The sequence below is a fragment of the Ambystoma mexicanum genome, chromosome 9 (genome assembly GCF_040938575.1).
Source record: "Ambystoma mexicanum isolate Mex_15411 chromosome 9, UKY_AmexF1_1, whole genome shotgun sequence".
Lineage (NCBI taxonomy): Eukaryota > Metazoa > Chordata > Amphibia > Caudata > Ambystomatidae > Ambystoma > Ambystoma mexicanum.
In genome coordinates this window covers 586,821,940-586,841,747 of record NC_090931.1, presented here as the reverse complement: position 1 = coordinate 586,841,747, position 19,808 = coordinate 586,821,940, and the positions used below count along the sequence as shown (strand labels likewise).

General features: G+C 43.5%; 1 protein-coding gene across 8 annotated transcripts in view; it reads right to left on the bottom strand.

Moving 5' to 3' along the window:
* Positions 1-19,808, bottom strand: part of CTNS (cystinosin, lysosomal cystine transporter) — a 418,668-nt gene that overhangs the window by 129,668 nt on the left and 269,192 nt on the right. For all 8 annotated transcript variants that reach the window (XM_069615198.1, XM_069615197.1, XM_069615199.1 and 5 more), the window contains 2 exons: positions 9,455-9,554; positions 9,258-9,377 (listed from right to left, as the gene is read on the bottom strand). In XM_069615198.1, coding sequence (XP_069471299.1) covers positions 9,258-9,377; positions 9,455-9,554 — 220 coding nt within the window. The remainder of the gene's footprint in view (positions 1-9,257; positions 9,378-9,454; positions 9,555-19,808) is intronic.

The window sequence follows — 19,808 nt, the reverse complement described above, 5'->3', positions numbered from 1 at the left end:
CAGTCCCGACATGTTTCAGTTCCTCTTGGCACCAAATGCATGAACCTTCTTCAGGGGAAGACACTTTTAATTTTTTCTCCACCATGTAATCCAGGGCCCCAAAAGTACTCTTCAAACCGTACTCCTATAATTATTCAATACACAAAGAAAAATAGGGTATCACTACAGATCAACATCATCACAAATACATAAGTCAGCTACATAATGCTAACTATATTCCAGTAACATTCAAATATGTACCTATATACTGGCAAGATCAATTGAACCCAATGGTCACTACATACCTCACAAGTAGGATTGATGCAGTGTAGGTGTGCCTCAGTGCACCCAAATGCCCTCCGACCTCTTTCAATAAGTCTGATCCTGTTCTATAAATGGTTCTTTGGTAACCATGAACCTGATTCCAGCTGAGAAAGGAACAACAAACGAACAGTGGTGTGAAAAACACAACCACTACTCCCTCACTTCATCACAAATTCACGTGACCGCAAAAACTATATAGTGCTCCGATGAACCTACTCATCTAAGTAGTGACCCCATGTGTATTCCTATCATTCAATGTGGTCATACCTTCCATAACAACCCTATAGAGCTTTTGAAACTACAACCTTCACCAAAGCATTATCACTCATTTAAAACAATATATGCATATATACCTATTACGCCATGCCACTACTCCTGCGTGGTTGAAGAGATTGTTTACATATTCTTCGTCGCTGTTAAATTGTCCACAAAATTGTAACCTACAACAGAAGAAACCTGATCAATGTTCTAGACAACAAATATATCACAAGTATTTCTGTAGCACGCTATGCCCAATACAATGTAGTTTACTTAATATCAACCATTCTTAGAAAATCCAAATAAATGCTTGTATAAAACGAAGGCCCATCATTTAATACCCAATTAGTAACGTTTGCAGTACAGTGTACTAAATATCAATAGTTGTAACCTTAATTGAGGACGGAAACTTCACCCAATGCAGTTCCGACAACCAGAGATCGATTCCAGTAAGGGCGGCGGTTCGGCTGCTAAACCCATGTTTTCATAATGAGAAGCAGTTCAAGTAAACAAATGCTAAGACACAAACGAAGGACTAACCTTCTTTGTTTCATGGAACGTCGTGCATCCTATTGCTGAAATATAAACGAAGGACTAACCTTCTTTATTTCATAAACATAGTAAACAGATTAACTCGATCATGGGTAATCGACCGATAATGTATTCAATAACAATGCAAAAGGACGCGAATTACACCCAATGCAGCTCTGGAAACCCAAAACCAAAAATCCGGTAAGCACGGCGGTACGGCTGCTAACCCACTGCTCTCATAAGTACAATAAACCCGCTCACATACACCTACCAAGGAAGGCCAATTAGTTACCATAATTACAATTTACCCAGAATTACATGCTGGAGAAAGTCTAGTCCATTCGACAGGTAAAAACCTGGGGTTTAAAACATAACCAGGGGACCATTATCAGACCAAGTTCTGAAAGTAATAGTTTCTAGGTAATCAAAGTTACCCACACAAAGTGAAGTAAACCATACAACACATTACACAAATATATTCCAATACCTGAACCATATCCGACTCATCACATTATATTTTCAAAGTCTAAAACAGTGTCATTTTTGAAAAAACCATTTCTATACATAGTGCATCTTACTAATTCTTCATATTTCTCACTAATGCCCCATCAGATATATCTATATCTCCATAGGGATGTACCACCACCCAATGTCCTTTCATCTCTGAGTATGCAGCCAGTCAATTTCTTCATTAAGACCAATGATATGACTTTGGCACCTGTAAATCATTTTTGTTCGAATAGAATGAGTTTATCATCTATTTCTGATTTATTTTTGCCATAAATTTTCTTTAATATCACCCAACTGAAATCCTCGTGGGAATGTTTCATCTGTACAAAATGTTTAACCATAGGAGCTAGCAGTACTCGGTTTTTTATGCAACTTCGATGTTCTATCATACGAGTACGACATTTCCTATTGGTTTTGCCTACATATTGTAATCCGCAAGGACATGTAATTAAATAGACAACATTTTCGGTGTTACAATTGGTCATTTCATTAAGAACCCACTTAATATCAGGATTTAACATAATATATTTTGTTTCCTTCGTCGTGGCACACATCACACACTTTCCACAGGGAAAATGTCCCTTAACAGGCGGAAGGCCCCATAAAGTAGTTTGCCTGGGTGCTAATGGACGTTTGATGGATATGTCATTCCTAATGAGCATCTGTCTGATATTTTGGCTTTTCCTAAAAGCCACCAATGGAGGTGGAGTCGATTCAGCATTGTACACTTTCTTCCATGTCTTATTAATAATGCCTTTGATTTTGTATGACAAGTTCGAAAACGTATTGACAAATACAATCCGATCACCTTTATCATCTGCTTGTCTTTTCTCTAGTAAGGCCTCTCGATTATTGTTAAAAGCTCTTTTGCAAGATCTCTTTACCAGCTCAGCAGGATAGCCTTTATTACACAATTTTCTTGACAACAGAGCTGCACTTTCTTTATAATCCTGCCCCAGACTACTGTTTCTCTTTAGCCTCAAAAACTGCCCGAAGGGCAGATTCTCCTTGATATGATTAGCATGGTGGCTGGAGAAATGGAGAAGAGCATTTTTGTCAGTTCTCTTGTTGTAAGGTTTAACTTTAAGGTGGCCTTCATGGTGAAATATGGTGATATCTAGGAAGTTAATTTCTTGTGCATTGATCTCTTTAGTGAATCTTAAGAAAGGGTTCTGTGCATTTAACCACTCGACAAAAAGTTCTGCCTCTACAGCTGTTCCTTCCCATAGTATAAAAATGTCATCTATATACCGAAGCCATTTCAAAAGGTGTTTCTTATACGGGTTGGTGACTGGATAAATGACTGTTTTTTCAAAATATTCCACATATAGATTAGCAAGATTGGGTGCCATGGCAGCACCCATGGCTGTGCCTTCAATTTGTTCAAAGAATGCTCCTTGAAACTGAAAAAAATTACGAGTCAAAGCAAACTCTGCACACCACATAATGAAGGCATTACTGACGGGATGACCAAAGTAGCCCTTTGAGGAATAACTGTATACAAGGATTGTATGTCCAGACTAATCAATAGTTCTTATTGATTAGTCTGGACATACAATCCTTGTATACAGTTATTCCTCAAAGGGCTACTTTAGAGGTCATAGAAGAAACTCTACGAGAGAGGGTAGATGGTCATCCCGTCAGTAATGCCTTCATTATGTGGTGTGCAGAGTTTGCTTTGACTCGTAATTTTTTTCAGTTTCAAGGAGCATTCTTTGAACAAATTGAAGGCACAGCCATGGGTGCTGCCATGGCACCCAATCTTGCTAATCTATATGTGGAATATTTTGAAAAAACAGTCATTTATCCAGTCACCAACCCGTATAAGAAACACCTTTTGAAATGGCTTCGGTATATAGATGACATTTTTATACTATGGGAAGGAACAGCTGTAGAGGCAGAACTTTTTGTCGAGTGGTTAAATGCACAGAACCCTTTCTTAAGATTCACTAAAGAGATCAATGCACAAGAAATTAACTTCCTAGATATCACCATATTTCACCATGAAGGCCACCTTAAAGTTAAACCTTACAACAAGAGAACTGACAAAAATGCTCTTCTCCATTTCTCCAGCCACCATGCTAATCATATCAAGGAGAATCTGCCCTTCGGGCAGTTTTTGAGGCTAAAGAGAAACAGTAGTCTGGGGCAGGATTATAAAGAAAGTGCAGCTCTGTTGTCAAGAAAATTGTGTAATAAAGGCTATCCTGCTGAGCTGGTAAAGAGGTCTTGCAAAAGAGCTTTTAACAATAATCGAGAGGCCTTACTAGAGAAAAGACAAGCAGATGATAAAGGTGATCGGATTGTATTTGTCAATACGTTTTCGAACTTGTCATACAAAATCAAAGGCATTATTAATAAGACATGGAAGAAAGTGTACAATGCTGAATCGACTCCACCTCCATTGGTGGCTTTTAGGAAAAGCCAAAATATCAGACAGATGCTCATTAGGAATGACATATCCATCAAACGTCCATTAGCACCCAGGCAAACTACTTTATGGGGCCTTCCGCCTGTTAAGGGACATTTTCCCTGTGGAAAGTGTGTGATGTGTGCCACGACGAAGGAAACAAAATATATTATGTTAAATCCTGATATTAAGTGGGTTCTTAATGAAATGACCAATTGTAACACCGAAAATGTTGTCTATTTAATTACATGTCCTTGCGGATTACAATATGTAGGCAAAACCAATAGGAAATGTCGTACTCGTATGATAGAACATCGAAGTTGCATAAAAAACCGAGTACTGCTAGCTCCTATGGTTAAACATTTTGTACAGATGAAACATTCCCACGAGGATTTCAGTTGGGTGATCTTAAAGAAAATTTATGGCAAAAATAAATCAGAAATAGATGATAAACTCATTCTATTCGAACAAAAAATGATTTACAGGTGCCAAAGTCATATCATTGGTTTTAATGAAGAAATTGACTGGCTGCATACTCAGAGATGAAAGGACATTGGGTGGTGGTACATCCCTATGGAGATATAGATATATCTGATGGGGCATTAGTGAGAAATATGAAGAATTAGTAAGATGCACTATGTATAGAAATGGTTTTTTCAAAAATGACACTGTTTTAGACTTTGAAAATATAATGTGATGAGTCGGATATGGTTCAGGTATTGGAATATATTTGTGTAATGTGTTGTATGGTTTACTTCACTTTGTGTGGGTAACTTTGATTACCTAGAAACTATTACTTTCAGAACTTGGTCTGATAATGGTCCCCTGGTTATGTTTTAAACCCCAGGTTTTTACCTGTCGAATGGACTAGACTTTCTCCAGCATGTAATTCTGGGTAAATTGTAATTATGGTAACTAATTGGCCTTCCTTGGTAGGTGTATGTGAGCGGGTTTATTGTACTTATGAGAGCAGTGGGTTAGCAGCCGTACCGCCGTGCTTACCGGATTTTTGGTTTTGGGTTTCCAGAGCTGCATTGGGTGTAATTCGCGTCCTTTTGCATTGTTATTGAATACATTATCGGTCGATTACCCATGATCGAGTTAATCTGTTTACTATGTTTATGAAATAAAGAAGGTTAGTCCTTCGTTTATGTTTCAGCAATAGGATGCACGACGTTCCATGAAACAAAGAAGGTTAGTCCTTCGTTTGTGTCTTAGCATTTGTTTACTTGAACTGCTTCTCATTATGAAAACATGGGTTTAGCAGCCGAACCGCCGCCCTTACTGGAATCGATCTCCGGTTGTCGGAACTGCATTGGGTGAAGTTTCCGTCCTCAATTAAGGTTACAACTATTGATATTTAGTACACTGTACTGCAAACGTTACTAATTGGGTATTAAATGATGGGCCTTCGTTTTATACGAGCATTTATTTGGATTTTCTAAGAATGGTTGATATTAAGTAAACTACATTGTATTGGGCATAGCGTGCTACAGAAATACTTGTGATATATTTTTTGTCTAGAACATTGATCAGGTTTCTTCTGTTGTAGGTTACAATTTTGTGGACAATTTAACAGCGACGAAGAATATGTAAACAATCTCTTCAACCACGCAGGAGTAGTGGCATGGCGTAATAGGTATATATGCATATATTGTTTTAAATGAGTGATAATGCTTTGGTGAAGGTTGTAGTTTCAAAAGCTCTATAGGTTTGTTATGGAAGGTATGACCACATTGAATGATAGGAATACACATGGGGTCACTACTTAGATGAGTAGGTTCATCGGAGCACTATATAGTTTTTGCGGTCACGTGAATTTGTGATGAAGTGAGGGAGTAGTGGTTGTGTTTTTCACACCACTGTTCGTTTGTTGTTCCTTTCTCAGCTGGAATCAGGTTCATGGTTACCAAAGAACCATTTATAGAACAGGATCAGACTTATTGAAAGAGGTCGGAGGGCATTTGGGTGCACTGAGGCACACCTACACTGCAGCAATCCTACTTGTGAGGTATGTAGTGACCATTGGGTTCAATTGATCTTGCCAGTATATAGGTACATATTTGAATGTTACTGGAATATAGTTAGCATTATGTAGCTGACTTATGTATTTGTGATGATGTTGATCTGTAGTGATACCCTATTTTTCTTTGTGTATTGAATAATTATAGGAGTACGGTTTGAAGAGTACTTTTGGGGCCCTGGATTACATGGTGGAGAAAAAATTAAAAGTGTCTTCCCCTGAAGAAGGTTCATGCATTTGGTGCCAAGAGGAACTGAAACATGTCGGGACTGTTTATTCTGAGTTAATAACACTCAGTGATTGGAAATGTTTAAATCATTATATAAATTTTATATGTTGATGTATTGTATTGTCATGTTACAGGAATGGATGTGAGTGAAACTAGTAATTTGTATTGTAAATGTATCCACTGTATGTTGTGTTGTGGGGTCCTTTTTACTGAAAACACTGTTTTAGAGTTAGTTTTATAAAAGAAAATAAACTATTTTTGATATTATAAAAAAACAAATAAGTACTAGGTCTATTTTTTCAAGACTATTGGTATAAATAGGGTTTTTCAGCATCACACGATATGTAAAGATCACTGTTGAGTGGGGAATGTATTTTCTGTCTCCTTTATATGCACTCTCTTGTGCACCATCTACTCAAGAAACCCACAGCCGAGCCCCTCCTGCCAGGCTAACTATCGCCCGGTCTCCATCACTCCTTTTCTGGCCAAACTCCTGGAAAAGCTGGCCATCTCCCAACTTAATCTTCACATCGATTCTGTTGGTTGTTTTCATGACCAAGCATGGAAACTGCTCTCCTGAACATCTGTGAAGACCTGCTTTCCAACCTAGATTCTAATATCCCCATCAGTCCTCATCCTACGCCATCTTTCTTCTGCCTTTGACACGGTCAACCGTGACATCCTGCTCAATCGCTTCCGTGATAACCTGAGTATCACCGATCAGGCCCTGGCCTGGCTGACCACCTTCCTCTCGGACAGACCCTCCCAGGTACAACTTGGGTCCTTCCTTTCCTCTATCTCAATTTCTACCTGTGGTGTTCCCCAGGGGTCTAACCTCTCTCCCTGGCTGTTCAATCAATACCTAGCACCGCCCGCCCACTACATTGCGGCTCTCTGCTCAAACTTTCAGTGCTACGCAGATGACACCCAACTTGTCTTCAGGCTCCCCTCTGCCATCTCTTCTTCCTCTCTCATCTCTGACTGACTGTCTGCAATCCAGCGGTGGTGCACTGCCAACGACCTCGGACTTCATGCCATTAAAACAGAGAGCCTCCTCATCGGCACACTTGCACCTTCCTTTCCTGTCACTCTCTGGCCAGCCTCGCTTAGCCTTCTCCCTGCTTCCACTTGCGAGGCTAAGAACCTCGGGGTCATCTTCGACTACACGCTTTCCTTTTCTCCACACATCTCTGATGTCTCAAAATAGTAAAATTACCAACTGCACCTCCTCAGAGGTATTCTTCCTTTCCTCTCCTTCCCCCAGAAGCTCGCTGTCTCCAGAGCTTTGGTTCTCTCTAGGCTTGACTATTACAACAGCCTCTTTCTAAATCTGCCTACAACCACTCTCTGCCCTCTGCAGGTCATCCAGAACAGGACTGCAAGACTTGTCCTGGGCCTCACGCCCTGGGATCGTATCTCTCCAGCCCTGAAGTCCCTTCATTGGCTCCCAGTGGCTGCAAGGATTAAATTCAAGACCCTTTGGCATTGTCCACAAGGCTTTCTGGGGCCTGGGACCCCAATACCTTCAACTCTCCTTCTGTAAACACCTTCCTACTCAAGCTCTTCGCTCCTCCACCTCCGACTCCCTCAGGGTCAGGCGCTTCTCTAAGCAATGAGTTGTGGGTAGATCTCTACTCGGCTGGGGCCTCCCTCTGGAACAGCCTCCCTGAAACTTGAGGAGCTTCCGGAACTGAAGATGGTTCTCCTCAAGACCTTCCTCTTTGCTTCTACCTTCTCTCTTCCTCTTCCCTGCTGATCTGTTTGCTTCGGCACCGTGCACCTGGTTACCCTCTGATTTCGGGCCATGATCCTGCCACACACCCGCACTGCCCCCCACCCCCGGCAACCCTTTCACTTGGGTCTGTATCTGTTACCCTACAGTCCCCTTCCTGCACGTATTAGACACTTGTTGTCTACACCCGATTCTTGCACTTACCACCTGCTGGTCGCACTACCTGTTCATTGTTCTATCATGTGTTCAGCACTTTCCACTCCTCCCCTGCCCCTCGCACTTTCCCCCTCCCACTCCCATGCACTTGCACGTTCTAGTCACTGGGCCTAGTAAGATCGTAGTTTTGTCCTCCCTTGGTCCCCTCCTTTGCCTTGTTGCGTTCTGAAACACTAGTGTATGGGCGCGATACAAATAAAATATATCATATCAGACTGCCTGCGCATCTGACTCCGGTGGAGGTATGTGGGAATGAGGAGTTTGAGATCAGTGCTATACTGGACTCTAGACTGCGCAGAGGCAAGTGTTTCTATCTTGTTGACTGGAAAGGTTCCGGCCCAGAGGATATGTCCTGGGCAACTGAGGAGAACATTCACATCCCCTTCCTGGTTGCCCATTACAATGCCTCTTGCGGAGTAGTTCGGCCTTTGGGGGAGGATACTGTCACACTGCAACGCACCCTTCCTTTCGGTTATAGGCCCCACCAATCCCACTTCCTTGGTCTCATCATAGTGCAACCCAGGGTAGGTCCTTTAGCCGATACACCTAATAGTATTCCTGATATCTCTCATTCTGTCCTTCACCATCTGCCTTCCTTCTCCAGACATAGATGCCGTGTGTTTCCACCAGACGTTGTCCACTCCCTTTCCTAAGCAACGACCAGGTGTATACAGGTTAGTCCTTCTAGAATCACATTCTGTATATCCTTGTTCAGAACATACACTAATACCATCTGTTCTTTCTTACCACAGCCTGGTGTATACCTGGTGCTATCTGCTCTTTCGTGTGAACCTCAGTTTTGTCCATACGATTGTAGCGGACAGAACAGCATTTCATAAGAAAAGTCGCCCTCTACAGACGAGACCCTCAGATTGGGGGTTCCCAGAGTTGTCAGGCTGAAACACTGGTCAAGCCATACCAGACCTACCCGTAGCCTCGTGAGTGTCTGCTCACGTGCTGTTCTGTAAGTACATGACAACCAGCTATTTCTGGTGGAGCTTTGTTGAAAACAGATGACCTATAAGCACATTGTGAGCAGACTCACCTCATAAATACAGCACTGGAAAATGACCACTAGTGTCAGCAGCACGGCATGTAGGCTGAAGAAAACATCATTTGCATCCACTGGGATAACTCCATTCGGATAGCGTTTCAGAAATTGCTCCTGCAGAAAGGAAAAATGGCTCAGTTTATGCATCTCTCTAGCACACCTGGGAAAAGATAAAGTGCTTCTGCACCTACCTTGATGAATGCCACCCAAAATATTCCTACGTTGAAGATGCTGTATGCAATGAAACCAGTTAAGTTCAATGCCAAATAATCAAAACTGAGCCCAACCACACTGCAAAGAAAACAGAAGGGTAAATGCTTTAAAGGGGTAATGGAGCAGCATCAAAGAGATTTACCAATGTTTTTACCAGTGATAATTTTCAAGGGAACAAAACGTTATGTTATGTAGAGATACTCCCATTATGGAATAAATATACCTAAAACGTTGTTAAAAAACGAAAAAGTGTTAGGTGGGCCAACCAGTCGCTGTGAATAGGCTGACCTATACTCAGCAAAGCCCATTTCCTGGGCGCTCAGGTGAATTCCCAGAATAAGCAGAGTCATTGCAGCAAGTGATATAATGCAGCCTTTTGCAAAGCCTTTTGTGATGTCAGGAAGGACGACAAAGTAAACCCTTGCACCAAATGGTATGAAGTCAAGACTGCAGCAATGTGGTTGATGCCACAATCCAGATTGTGAATGTTTCCATACGTTGGCGGTGACAGGAGAAAAGAGCACAGCCAAGAGGTATACAAAGACCGATTTGCTAATAAACATTCAGTCGAGCATCAAGACAGCAAGTTTGCAAAACCGGAACGATCGTAAAATTGACAAAAATCTGAGCTACAGACGGTGGAGAAAGGATGTGATGCTACAACGCGCCCAATGGATGAGGTCAACAAATTGGGCAAATGTGGTGTGAATGATGAAATAAAGGAAAGGAACAACCCCCTTCACGCAGATTCTAGTATATGTGGTTGTTTAATTTCCGGCATCACAATTGGTTGGGAACAATCAGTACCACAAGCAAGTCTGGAAAAGCAGCTTTACAAAGCTTGCTGACTAAGACTTTTGCTGGGGCCCACATGTTGTGTGCCTCTGCATGCCAATCTCTCCTGGTATAAAGGCATTATCCCACTAGAAGCCTAACATGGTATGTTACTGAGAAATGGAAATGTTTTTACAAAGTGTTAAAGTGTGTGTGTAGAGGATATGGAGGGCAAGGCGGTAGAGTTGGAGAAACAGCAGGGTGCATAGGAGTTATCGAGTTCCTGCTACACCCACGTTTTTCTCCACCAATACCCCACTCAGGAAATGGCAGGAAAGGTGTTTGGGCAAATAATCAGGAGCCTACCATCTGACCCCTATAAAAGTGAGTCAGCAGTTGCCTCATACCAATATAGTTGAGACAATGAAAATGCTGAGGGGATGGCAATAGCAGACATTGTGAAGGAGGGAGAGAAAGGACTCACTGACCAGAAACACCCACAAGCTAATATTATGTTTTTCCGGCATCCTTGAGATGTTCCCTTCAAAATGTGTGCGAACCAGACTATAAAGGTCGAAAGCACTGAGAGGATGGAGCAGTGTAGACTGAACCAGGTTCTAGTGAGCAGACTTCCTGGCTAAAAGGTGCATTGCTTCTTATGGAGCCAAGGAGAATTGCTTGTCAAATGCATGTGGGGTGGCCTAGATGATTGCCCTAAAATATTTTAAGACGGGGCATGCCTGTGAAAGGCCTACAATGCAGCCTTTGCTCAGGTGGAAATGTTAAGTTTATTCTGAGACTACTTGAATCTCTCAAAGCTCATAGGAACTAGAATTGCAGGAAACAATCCATCTAGGTAAAAGTGTTCCGTTTCTTACATTCTACCTTCTAAATGAAGACTTCCTGAATTATTTATTTTAACTGGTGATGTTCCCTTTTGCAGGCCAACAAATTGCCTTCCTCTTACAGTTTCCCTTTTCTACAGAAGGGGGCTGTGGGAGGGGCTGGGCAAAATATTACTGTAGGTGTGATTTGCCCATTCTTGTACAGTGGATACAGTACTTTGGCCTCGTATTTCGTTTATGAAATGTATACAATCAGCATTGAATGTTGTAGCTTTTGCTTGCTTGCTTTAACCAGTACAAAGCAAAAACGTTGACAACCAAGAGGGGCAGAGCCATGCACGCTACAAATGGCCATGCTTTCAATTTGCTCTGACCTCTGGTGGGGAACCTCCGTGGCCTAAGCTGCCTGCCATAGCTAGAGGGTACAAACAGGCCTGGGACCGGAGACACGAAGATGCAGAGGTGCTCATCTTCGTGGCGGGGCTTCCATAACCTGTATGCGTAGCTGGGTTGTAATGGAATCATGTTTGGAGCAAGCATGGATAAAGGCAAGATGGCTGCTGTGGTCTGCAGAGCTTGAATTTACTGTGGAGGGATGGGAGAGGGCGGGTAGGTTGGGGAAGAAGCAGCCCTCTTCTTGCTAAATGGTGGATAGATGCATGAGGGTTCCTGCCAGTGGGCAGGACCTTTGCATACTGGCTTCCAGCTGGTCCCTTGCTCCCAATAGCCCCTCTGCAGATGGATGAAGGCGTAGGCTGAACAAGGCCATTTTTTAAACATTGTTCTTGTTTGGTGACGAGTTCCCGTAGCTATCTGGTGAATGCGCCACAGGATTAATACCCTGGTCGGACGGAAGGACCCGCAACCATATTTTTCAATGGTCTGGAATTAGTGAGCGCCTTGCGAGACAATAGGGGTAGGACAAAGTGGGAGTTTTTATCAAACACACCTGCCCCAGGAAGGGGCCCTCAACTCTGGACATAAAAAATGTGCTAGGGTAGACCCAATGTGCCTCGAAGACAAGAAATGGGAGTCTGTGGAATATTTCTGCTATGCAGCAAATTAGAAGTTCTGGTGGTCCCAGCTGTGGTGAAGTGAGAGTGCACGTGTGCCGCTATGTATTCCTTCTTGGGTGTCAATGTGGGTCTGCATGCCAATGGAAAAGCCCTTTGGTTACCCAAGGCATACTTGATTCCATATTGAGTGAGGCAGCCCCTACTTTTTCTGGACTTGAGTGCGTCTACTTTGGAGAATTTTACAGACGCTGGGGATGTGGAAGTCACTGGCACACTTACAGGTGGCGGCCTCAGTTTGGTTTCTTGCCAACATGCACCGGGCAATATATGTCTTTTGCTGAACTTGAGGACTCTGACAACTCCATTCAAAAGGTGTGCTCAGATGGGGGCAAACCGACAGCAGTACCTCCCTACCATGATGCATGGGGGTCTTTGCTGGACCTGCTCTCTCTTTGTCGGGTGCCCATGGTTATTTTAAAGAATGGTGTGAAAGCCCAGCTTCAATAATGCCGTTTTTGGAGGAGAACGAGGAGGGCAATATTATGTTTAGAGAGTCTTATTGTAATTTTGGCGTTTTAATGACACACGGAGACACTGGTGTGTGGCCGTTCGCGGCCTGGATGGTCCCCATCACGCTTTGTCGTTTACAAACGACACCACAATTTCCGAATTCTTCCCGTTCACTTTCCCGGGAAGGTTTTACATCCTTCCCCCCACCCTCTAAGTGCCCCAATGCGGGGTTTTTTGTCGGTTGGGGGAAATGTTTGTATGGCACCTTGTAAAATGCAGGTGGTCCCTATTTCTATTTTGATGGTTTCGACTTTACAGTGGTGTTTTTTGTACCCGCCACGATTTTTAAAATAACACCGATGGGATGAATGCAGCTCACACACCGAGGCAGGGCAAGGCCAGGCACAGCATACACTTCTCAACCCCTTGGAAATCTATTGCCACCTTTAACATGAGCCATGAAACGGACAGCACATCTTTCAGAATCATTCAACAAAGGCACCTGTAGCTGAGAAGTGAAGAAACATAACATTGGTAATATACATGTGCAGCTTCGCTTTAACTTCTCTTTCATGTTAGAGCCAGAGTCAAATGTTTCAACAAAGGCATGGTGGCTGTTTCCTCTCTGAAACAATAGCAAAAGTTCACCAGTTTCACTCTTCAACTGAAGGCACATTCTATAGCCCTAACAGTCTTCTTGCCACGGGTTTCAACATAAAAATGTATAAAAGGGTCGGGCCATGTCTTTCCACAGCAGAATGGCTCGAGGGACTGCACTGAAGACATTTGCAGTGAACCCTTCACATCACTACTTTGCACTTCTGTGATCCAAACGGCAAATATAATAATAGGTTTCATGTTCCATAAAGTGCTGCAATGTCTGTCTTTTTGATACCAACTTATTTATTTCTTGGTCACCTTCTGTCATAGATGGCGTAATAATTTGCCGAGACTCAGAGAAAGTTTCAAGAGTTTTAATTCTTTTTCCTGCAGTTTACAGTTGCAAACTTGTTTTTAAAACAAAAATGGAGACTGGTATTTCAATGTAGCATCCGTGATGAAAAAAGGGTTGATGTGGCACTAGGGCAGTGGATTGCCACCCTAGCCTAGGCATCTGTTACCCCTGGTTAGTACTATGCATTGGTAACCCCTTACTCTCTACTCTTAGGCTAAGGTGGTTTCCCCGAGTGCAGGCTCGCTGACTCCCTCAGGGACTTTCCCACTGTTCCTACTCTAGCCCCACTTAGTGTCCTACAGAGAGTTTGATACAATGCCTGCACTTACTCTGTTGGATCCGCCTAATGCCAGTCACGCTCATTGTCACCTTCCCTTGTACTTTGCCTCTTCCTTATCTACATGGACTCCTCCGCACCAAGCTTTTCTACCTCCGGAATTTCACTCCGCCTTCCTCCATCACCACCCTTTGAAGTAACTCTTCTCCTCCCACTCTACTACTAACCCTCATCCTCCTCCTCTTCCTCCTCCTCCTCCTCTTCTTCTGCAGAACTCAAGTTCCTGGGTTTGTGGAGGTGGTTGGAGTGGTGCACGTAACGTCAATGTTGTGTCATTATGTGATTGGATTCTCCCCAGAAGGGCACAGGGAATCCTAGGTGATCCTCACGCGAACCCCTTCAGTCAAGGACTCTGTTAGCACCACCACCACTAACCTGAAACAGATATACACCAGTCTTTGTCTGTTCTCCTTCGCCCCACAAAAAACCTGAGCTTCCCTTTTCAGTCAGACGTCCACTCGGTCATTGGCTACATTCACTCAGATACTAAGTAAGAGCTACTCCTATGCCCTGCACCTGGGAATACACTACTGTCTTAGACAGTCAAGATCCATTCACCTAAGTTCAGGACCTCGCAACCATTAAGCAGCCAGTATGTATGCACCAGAAACTGTGGAGCAAAGAATGTAATCCCTTCATCCTCACGACACCTTGTTTAATTTTTGGCCAAACAAACAGAAAACACCATTCCAAGTCTGAAAACGTAATGGGCAGGGTCGGACGGGCCATACAATTGTCTCGGGGCACCAATGAAAAAGTGTTCCACAGTTGCAAATGGCTATTCATTTCTTTTGTGACACTGTTTGAATAGTAAACAAGGGGGAGTTTTTTTGACCAAGTGTGATGCAGATTGAGCATTTTAAAGAAAATGTATTCAGCAACACTGGTCAGAGCTACTAGCTGCAGAGTGCATTAACTCAAACTGTCCCAAATTGGCCAAAAAAGTGGCCCACTTTGACCCAAAAAATTGGCCCACAAAAGCATTTTGTGTATTTGGCTCGGCCATGGACCTCATGCCCTATAGGGCAGTCCGAGCCAGGTAATGGGGATTAAATGACAAAGCAGCATCTGCTTTTGCTGAGCTAACTAGGCATACAGAAATCTGCCTAGTGTTTACAGCGTACCCGCCCAAGCTCTTGACGGCAGTTTCAACACATTAAGTAAAACAGCTGTTTCGCCACATTTATGCCAGCATTCTTTTAGGGGAGTTTGGGGAACATATAACAATGCTTTTTAGGCTAGTGAGGGAGTGGTGGGACGTTTGGGAGTTATGGTGGGCTTGCCACGCATTAACACAAAATGCCACAAAAATGAGGGTAAAACTGCCGCCATGAAACGATGGGCCAGATCCGCCTTTCAGCTATGCTGGAATCTAGCCTTACTGTGATAAAGGAACTGCATACTATTGCCTTATGTTATAAACTGGGCCTGGGGTGTCTAACATTCCTGCGATAACTGCCGTAATGGACCCTCAAAAACCTCTCCAGACCATTAAAACATATTGATTATAATAATGGCACAAGTACACAATCTTGGCCGACTCCGACTGTCATCTTAAAAGGAGGGGTAAGTTATTAATACATTTATTTGTGTATATGCATCTCCTTGAAAGGAAACGTTGGCCACTTTCATACAGATTTAACATGGAATGTGCACCTTTTTATTGTATTGTAATTTGTAAACGTGGCAGACTGCCATGTTGTGCGAGTGTGAAAGCACTAACTTTTTCTGTTTACTTTTACTAAATAAAACGATGCAGGTAATTCTATTTTTGAAAGGGTGGCATGCTAATCAGACCCCCCTTTCAAAATGCTTAAAGGCAGTGATCACCCTGTTTTTCTCCCATTTCTTGTAAGTTAACGGTTGTCTGCACCCATTTCAAGTTGGCTTTAGGCCTCAAATGGGCACAGTGTCAGTTATGATTTCTGTATTGGATGATCTTGCACTTTTTCTGGACCGTGGAGGGGTCAGAGTGTTGATTCTCCTTGGCCTCTCTGTGGCCTTTGATACAGTGGACCATGGCAGTCTGCTGAACCGCCTGAAACAGGCGGGGGATCACGGGGTGTTACTGGCATGGTTTACTTTATTTTTGGCAGAGCACACCTAAACTGTGTCCTTTCGGCTCTGCCCTCAGATGTCAGCCTGATCGCCTTCAGGGACGTCATTTGGGGGTCGCCAGGGGTCGCAACTGCGACCTCTGTGGTGTCCCTTGCGACCTCTGTGGTGTCCCTTGCGACCTCTACTAAAAAAAAAAAATATTTTTTTTTTTTTTTTTTTTTTTAAGTTATGCAAGCTCCTGGGCTGTGGCTCTTTACTTCTGGGGTGGCTGGCTTTCTTGTTCAGGCCCCTTAAAAAAAAGACTTGAGGCACTTGTTCTTATTTTTCTTCTAACACTTTCAGCACTGACCCTAAATAAGAAAGAATAGGTATACCAAATAATGTGTCTTTCTGGAATTCTATACAGTAATTGCTGGCCTCATTAAATGTTTATTTCAGGCACACTTCAGGGGGTGAGTCACTGATTTAGTCTGTTCTTAAACGCCTCACTAAGCCTAAGCCGTTCATCCTTCTGAGGTCGATAAATGAGTACCAACACAGGTTGGGTGATATTGGGTGTATATTTTTTCTATATAAAGCGCTTAATGATGTGTTATTATATAGCACTTACGCTTATCATTTGGTCATGGACGTCTGCTTGCATACACAGTCATTTGGTAATACGGGCCAATAAACACTGAACTTAATGATACATATGGCGATCCATTCTTGTATGAATGTACATCATATAGTGATATCATAACTATATTTTTCATAGTTTACAATGCTATGTGATGCCACTTCCTGTTTTTTCAACGGGTGAAATGTTGTGTACCATCGCTACCCGCTATATCACTTTGGGGCGGGGTCTAATGACATCACTTCCTGTGATGTCATCAGAGGGTCAAGGGTCGGGTGATGTCACTTCCGCTACCCCTGGCATTTTGGTGAAATGACGTCCCTGATCGCCTTGCTTGTTTAACTTATACTTGCGTTCTCTGGCATATCTCATTGTGGAGTCCGGAGTTGTATTTTACGCCTACGCCGATGACACAATTGGTGTTTTGGCTGGATTCCTCTATAACTGAGCCCCCTGCTAAATTGAGAAATTGCCTTTCCGTAAGCAGATGGATGTCTGCAAATTGGTTAAAACTCAATGGGGGAAAAAACTGAATTGTTAGTGTTTGGTCCCCAGGAAGCGTTGGCTCCAGGAGTTCCCAATTTCGGTCTGACACTCTTAGGCCTGTGCCCGACACCTAGCACATCTGTGAAAAGTCTAGGCGCAAGACTTCTAACCAACTGCTCTTGCGAAGCTCAGGTTGCGGCCGTCTAATTCTGGCTTTTGTAAACTTAGAGTCATGAGAAAGATACTACCCCCGCTACATGCTGACAGCCAAACCAAAGTAGTCACCTGCGCATTCATGGGATCACTGGATTAGTGCAATGGAGTTTAGTGAGGGCAACACAAGTATTTGCTACAACTGCAGTTACTTCAAAACTCAGCAGCCAGGCTGGCCTTGAATTCCCCTAGATTAACTCCTGCTGGTGTGTTGGGTCAACTTCATTGGCTTCCAGTAAAGGCCCGAATTGAGTTAAGATTCGTTGCATTACTCATCCAGCTCTCCACGATACTGGGTCCAGTTACCTGAAAAACAACATTGAACGTTATCCCACTAGATGTCTTCATTCGTCCTCATTGGCGCTTCTTAAGGTTCTGAGATTTCAGCGAGCACGGATGGGGCTGCTTCTTCTTGGTGCTTGCTCCCAACTTGTGGAATGGCTTCCCCTGTCCCTGAGAACTATGGACAATTTCTAACCTTTTCGTAAGGTTCTTAAAACCTCACTTTTCTAATTGTTTTTTCTTCTCGGCTCTGGTTTTCTCCCCCAAATTTATGTCTGCCTACTGCTCAGCAGCTAGACGCTTACGGGCCGTAGTTACGCTTTATACATTTAGTTACTACTAAATGCCAAAATTATAGTACACACAGGTGCCTTGCATCCTGGGATCTGGTTCAAAGGCCACCCGTGCATACCTGGCAGCTGCTGTCACCACAGGAGGAGGTAGCATTTTCACTTCTGCACATCTGATCAAAATTATAATTGTCTGCCTTAATCACTCTGGTGACAGATATAAGCCATGCCTGGTTGTTGGATGGCAACTAAAAAGAGCATACAATTATGAAAGCCACAAGCATTTTAATATCATAAAAGTATCAAAACTCTGAGCCCAGGCCCTGCAATGCCAGGGCAGTGTATCCATGGCTAGTCTGCTTGTCTCCACTACTGCTATGTGAGACAATAACCAGCATGCTGCCACCTTTGAATTCTCCAGCAGGAAGGGCTCCCCTTTCCCAGGGCATAGAAACCTCCCCGAGGGGCGGGGGGTTCTGGGAACAGTGCTTCAAAGGCATCACTTGAATAACAAAGCCAGCCTCATACCAGGGTGCAGCACAACAGAGTTTCTTTTGAAGTCAGCCAGTATGAGAAAGAGGCAGTGTTAAAGTAGCCAGAGAGGGAAGGTAGACCTGAGGAGGAGGGGTCCACCATCTTGATTTTCTGTAAGGGCTCTTTCTGTCCCTTCAATTTCCTGCAGGGCAAGGTGCTCTGGTTATGATGTCAGAAGGAAAGGTGCACTTGTTACAAGAGGGAGTGTAGTGCTTAAAGCAGGCTTGCTGTCGCTTGTGAAATGTTGCCTTTTGTAAGGAAGGGCTTGCCCACTCCTTCTTTGATTCATCTTTGGACACCAGGAAGAAGAGTACACCTGTGGATCTCTGTTGGGAGTGCAGTCAATTCCAGGGTCCTCTGCCATAGAGGTGACGACAGAAATCATCAATGGCAGAGGACATGTCTGCTCCCTGACCATTCCCAGGGAAAAGTGGCAGTAAATTGCTTAGGGCAAGGCCTGCCATTTTGCCAGCTGCACTGGAATCAGGCTCCTTACTGAAGGTGAAGGAATCCCTGAAGGTGCCAGCCAAGCTCCCGGGACTGGGTGTGCAGAGCAAGAAGGACGTACTATGGAGTGGTACTCACAGCTAACCAGAAGTTAAGAGCTAGCTAGAATCTGGCTTAAATGCTTGAAATCGACTTTGAGCCATTTTGACTGTGTTCAATGGCCTTCCAGCCCAAACTGGACTGACAGTACGGCTTTCGGCATTTCACACAAACTTCAAACTTCTGCCATCCAAATGCTGGGTGACCCCTTGCAGCAGACTCTCTCAAGCAAATTCAACCTGCTATAAGTCAATGAAACTGTTCTCACGAACACAGCCTCGACCCTGTACAAGTCATCGTCTAGCCGCTGACCGACTGACCAACCAATGAACCACTGCTTAAACCTTTGGAAGTCATCTTCTCTGCGCCTTGCAGGCAGACTTGACCATTTGTGAGACTGAACCATCGAACAGACTCAGAGTCGATCTCTAAGGGGATCGCATTGAATCAAACTGCCTCGAGATCAATACAAGAATATGGTACTGTTAAAAGGGCCTGTCACTTTGGTCCACTTTCTGGGACAATAGTGACTTTTAAGCACCTTTGCCACCTTATTTTTCAAGACGTATCCTTTCTGAACAGCGACACTGTTGCAATTTTGTGCCCGAAATCCCTCGGCTCATTTACCCAGAGTACCATACTATGCCAGTCTGCATTTTCTTTTTTTGAAAATCATATTTTATTGACATTTTCAAGTTATAACATTATGCATCATACGTCATACAACTATAACAATAACCCTGGCCCCCCCACCCGCTGCCATGAAAGGAGCACATGTATATAGTTCACCTAATGAGCTCGAGGATAATGTTTCCAGATACAGTCAAGTTTTCGCAAACTGAAGTTTTGGGCCCGACTTTGGGCATC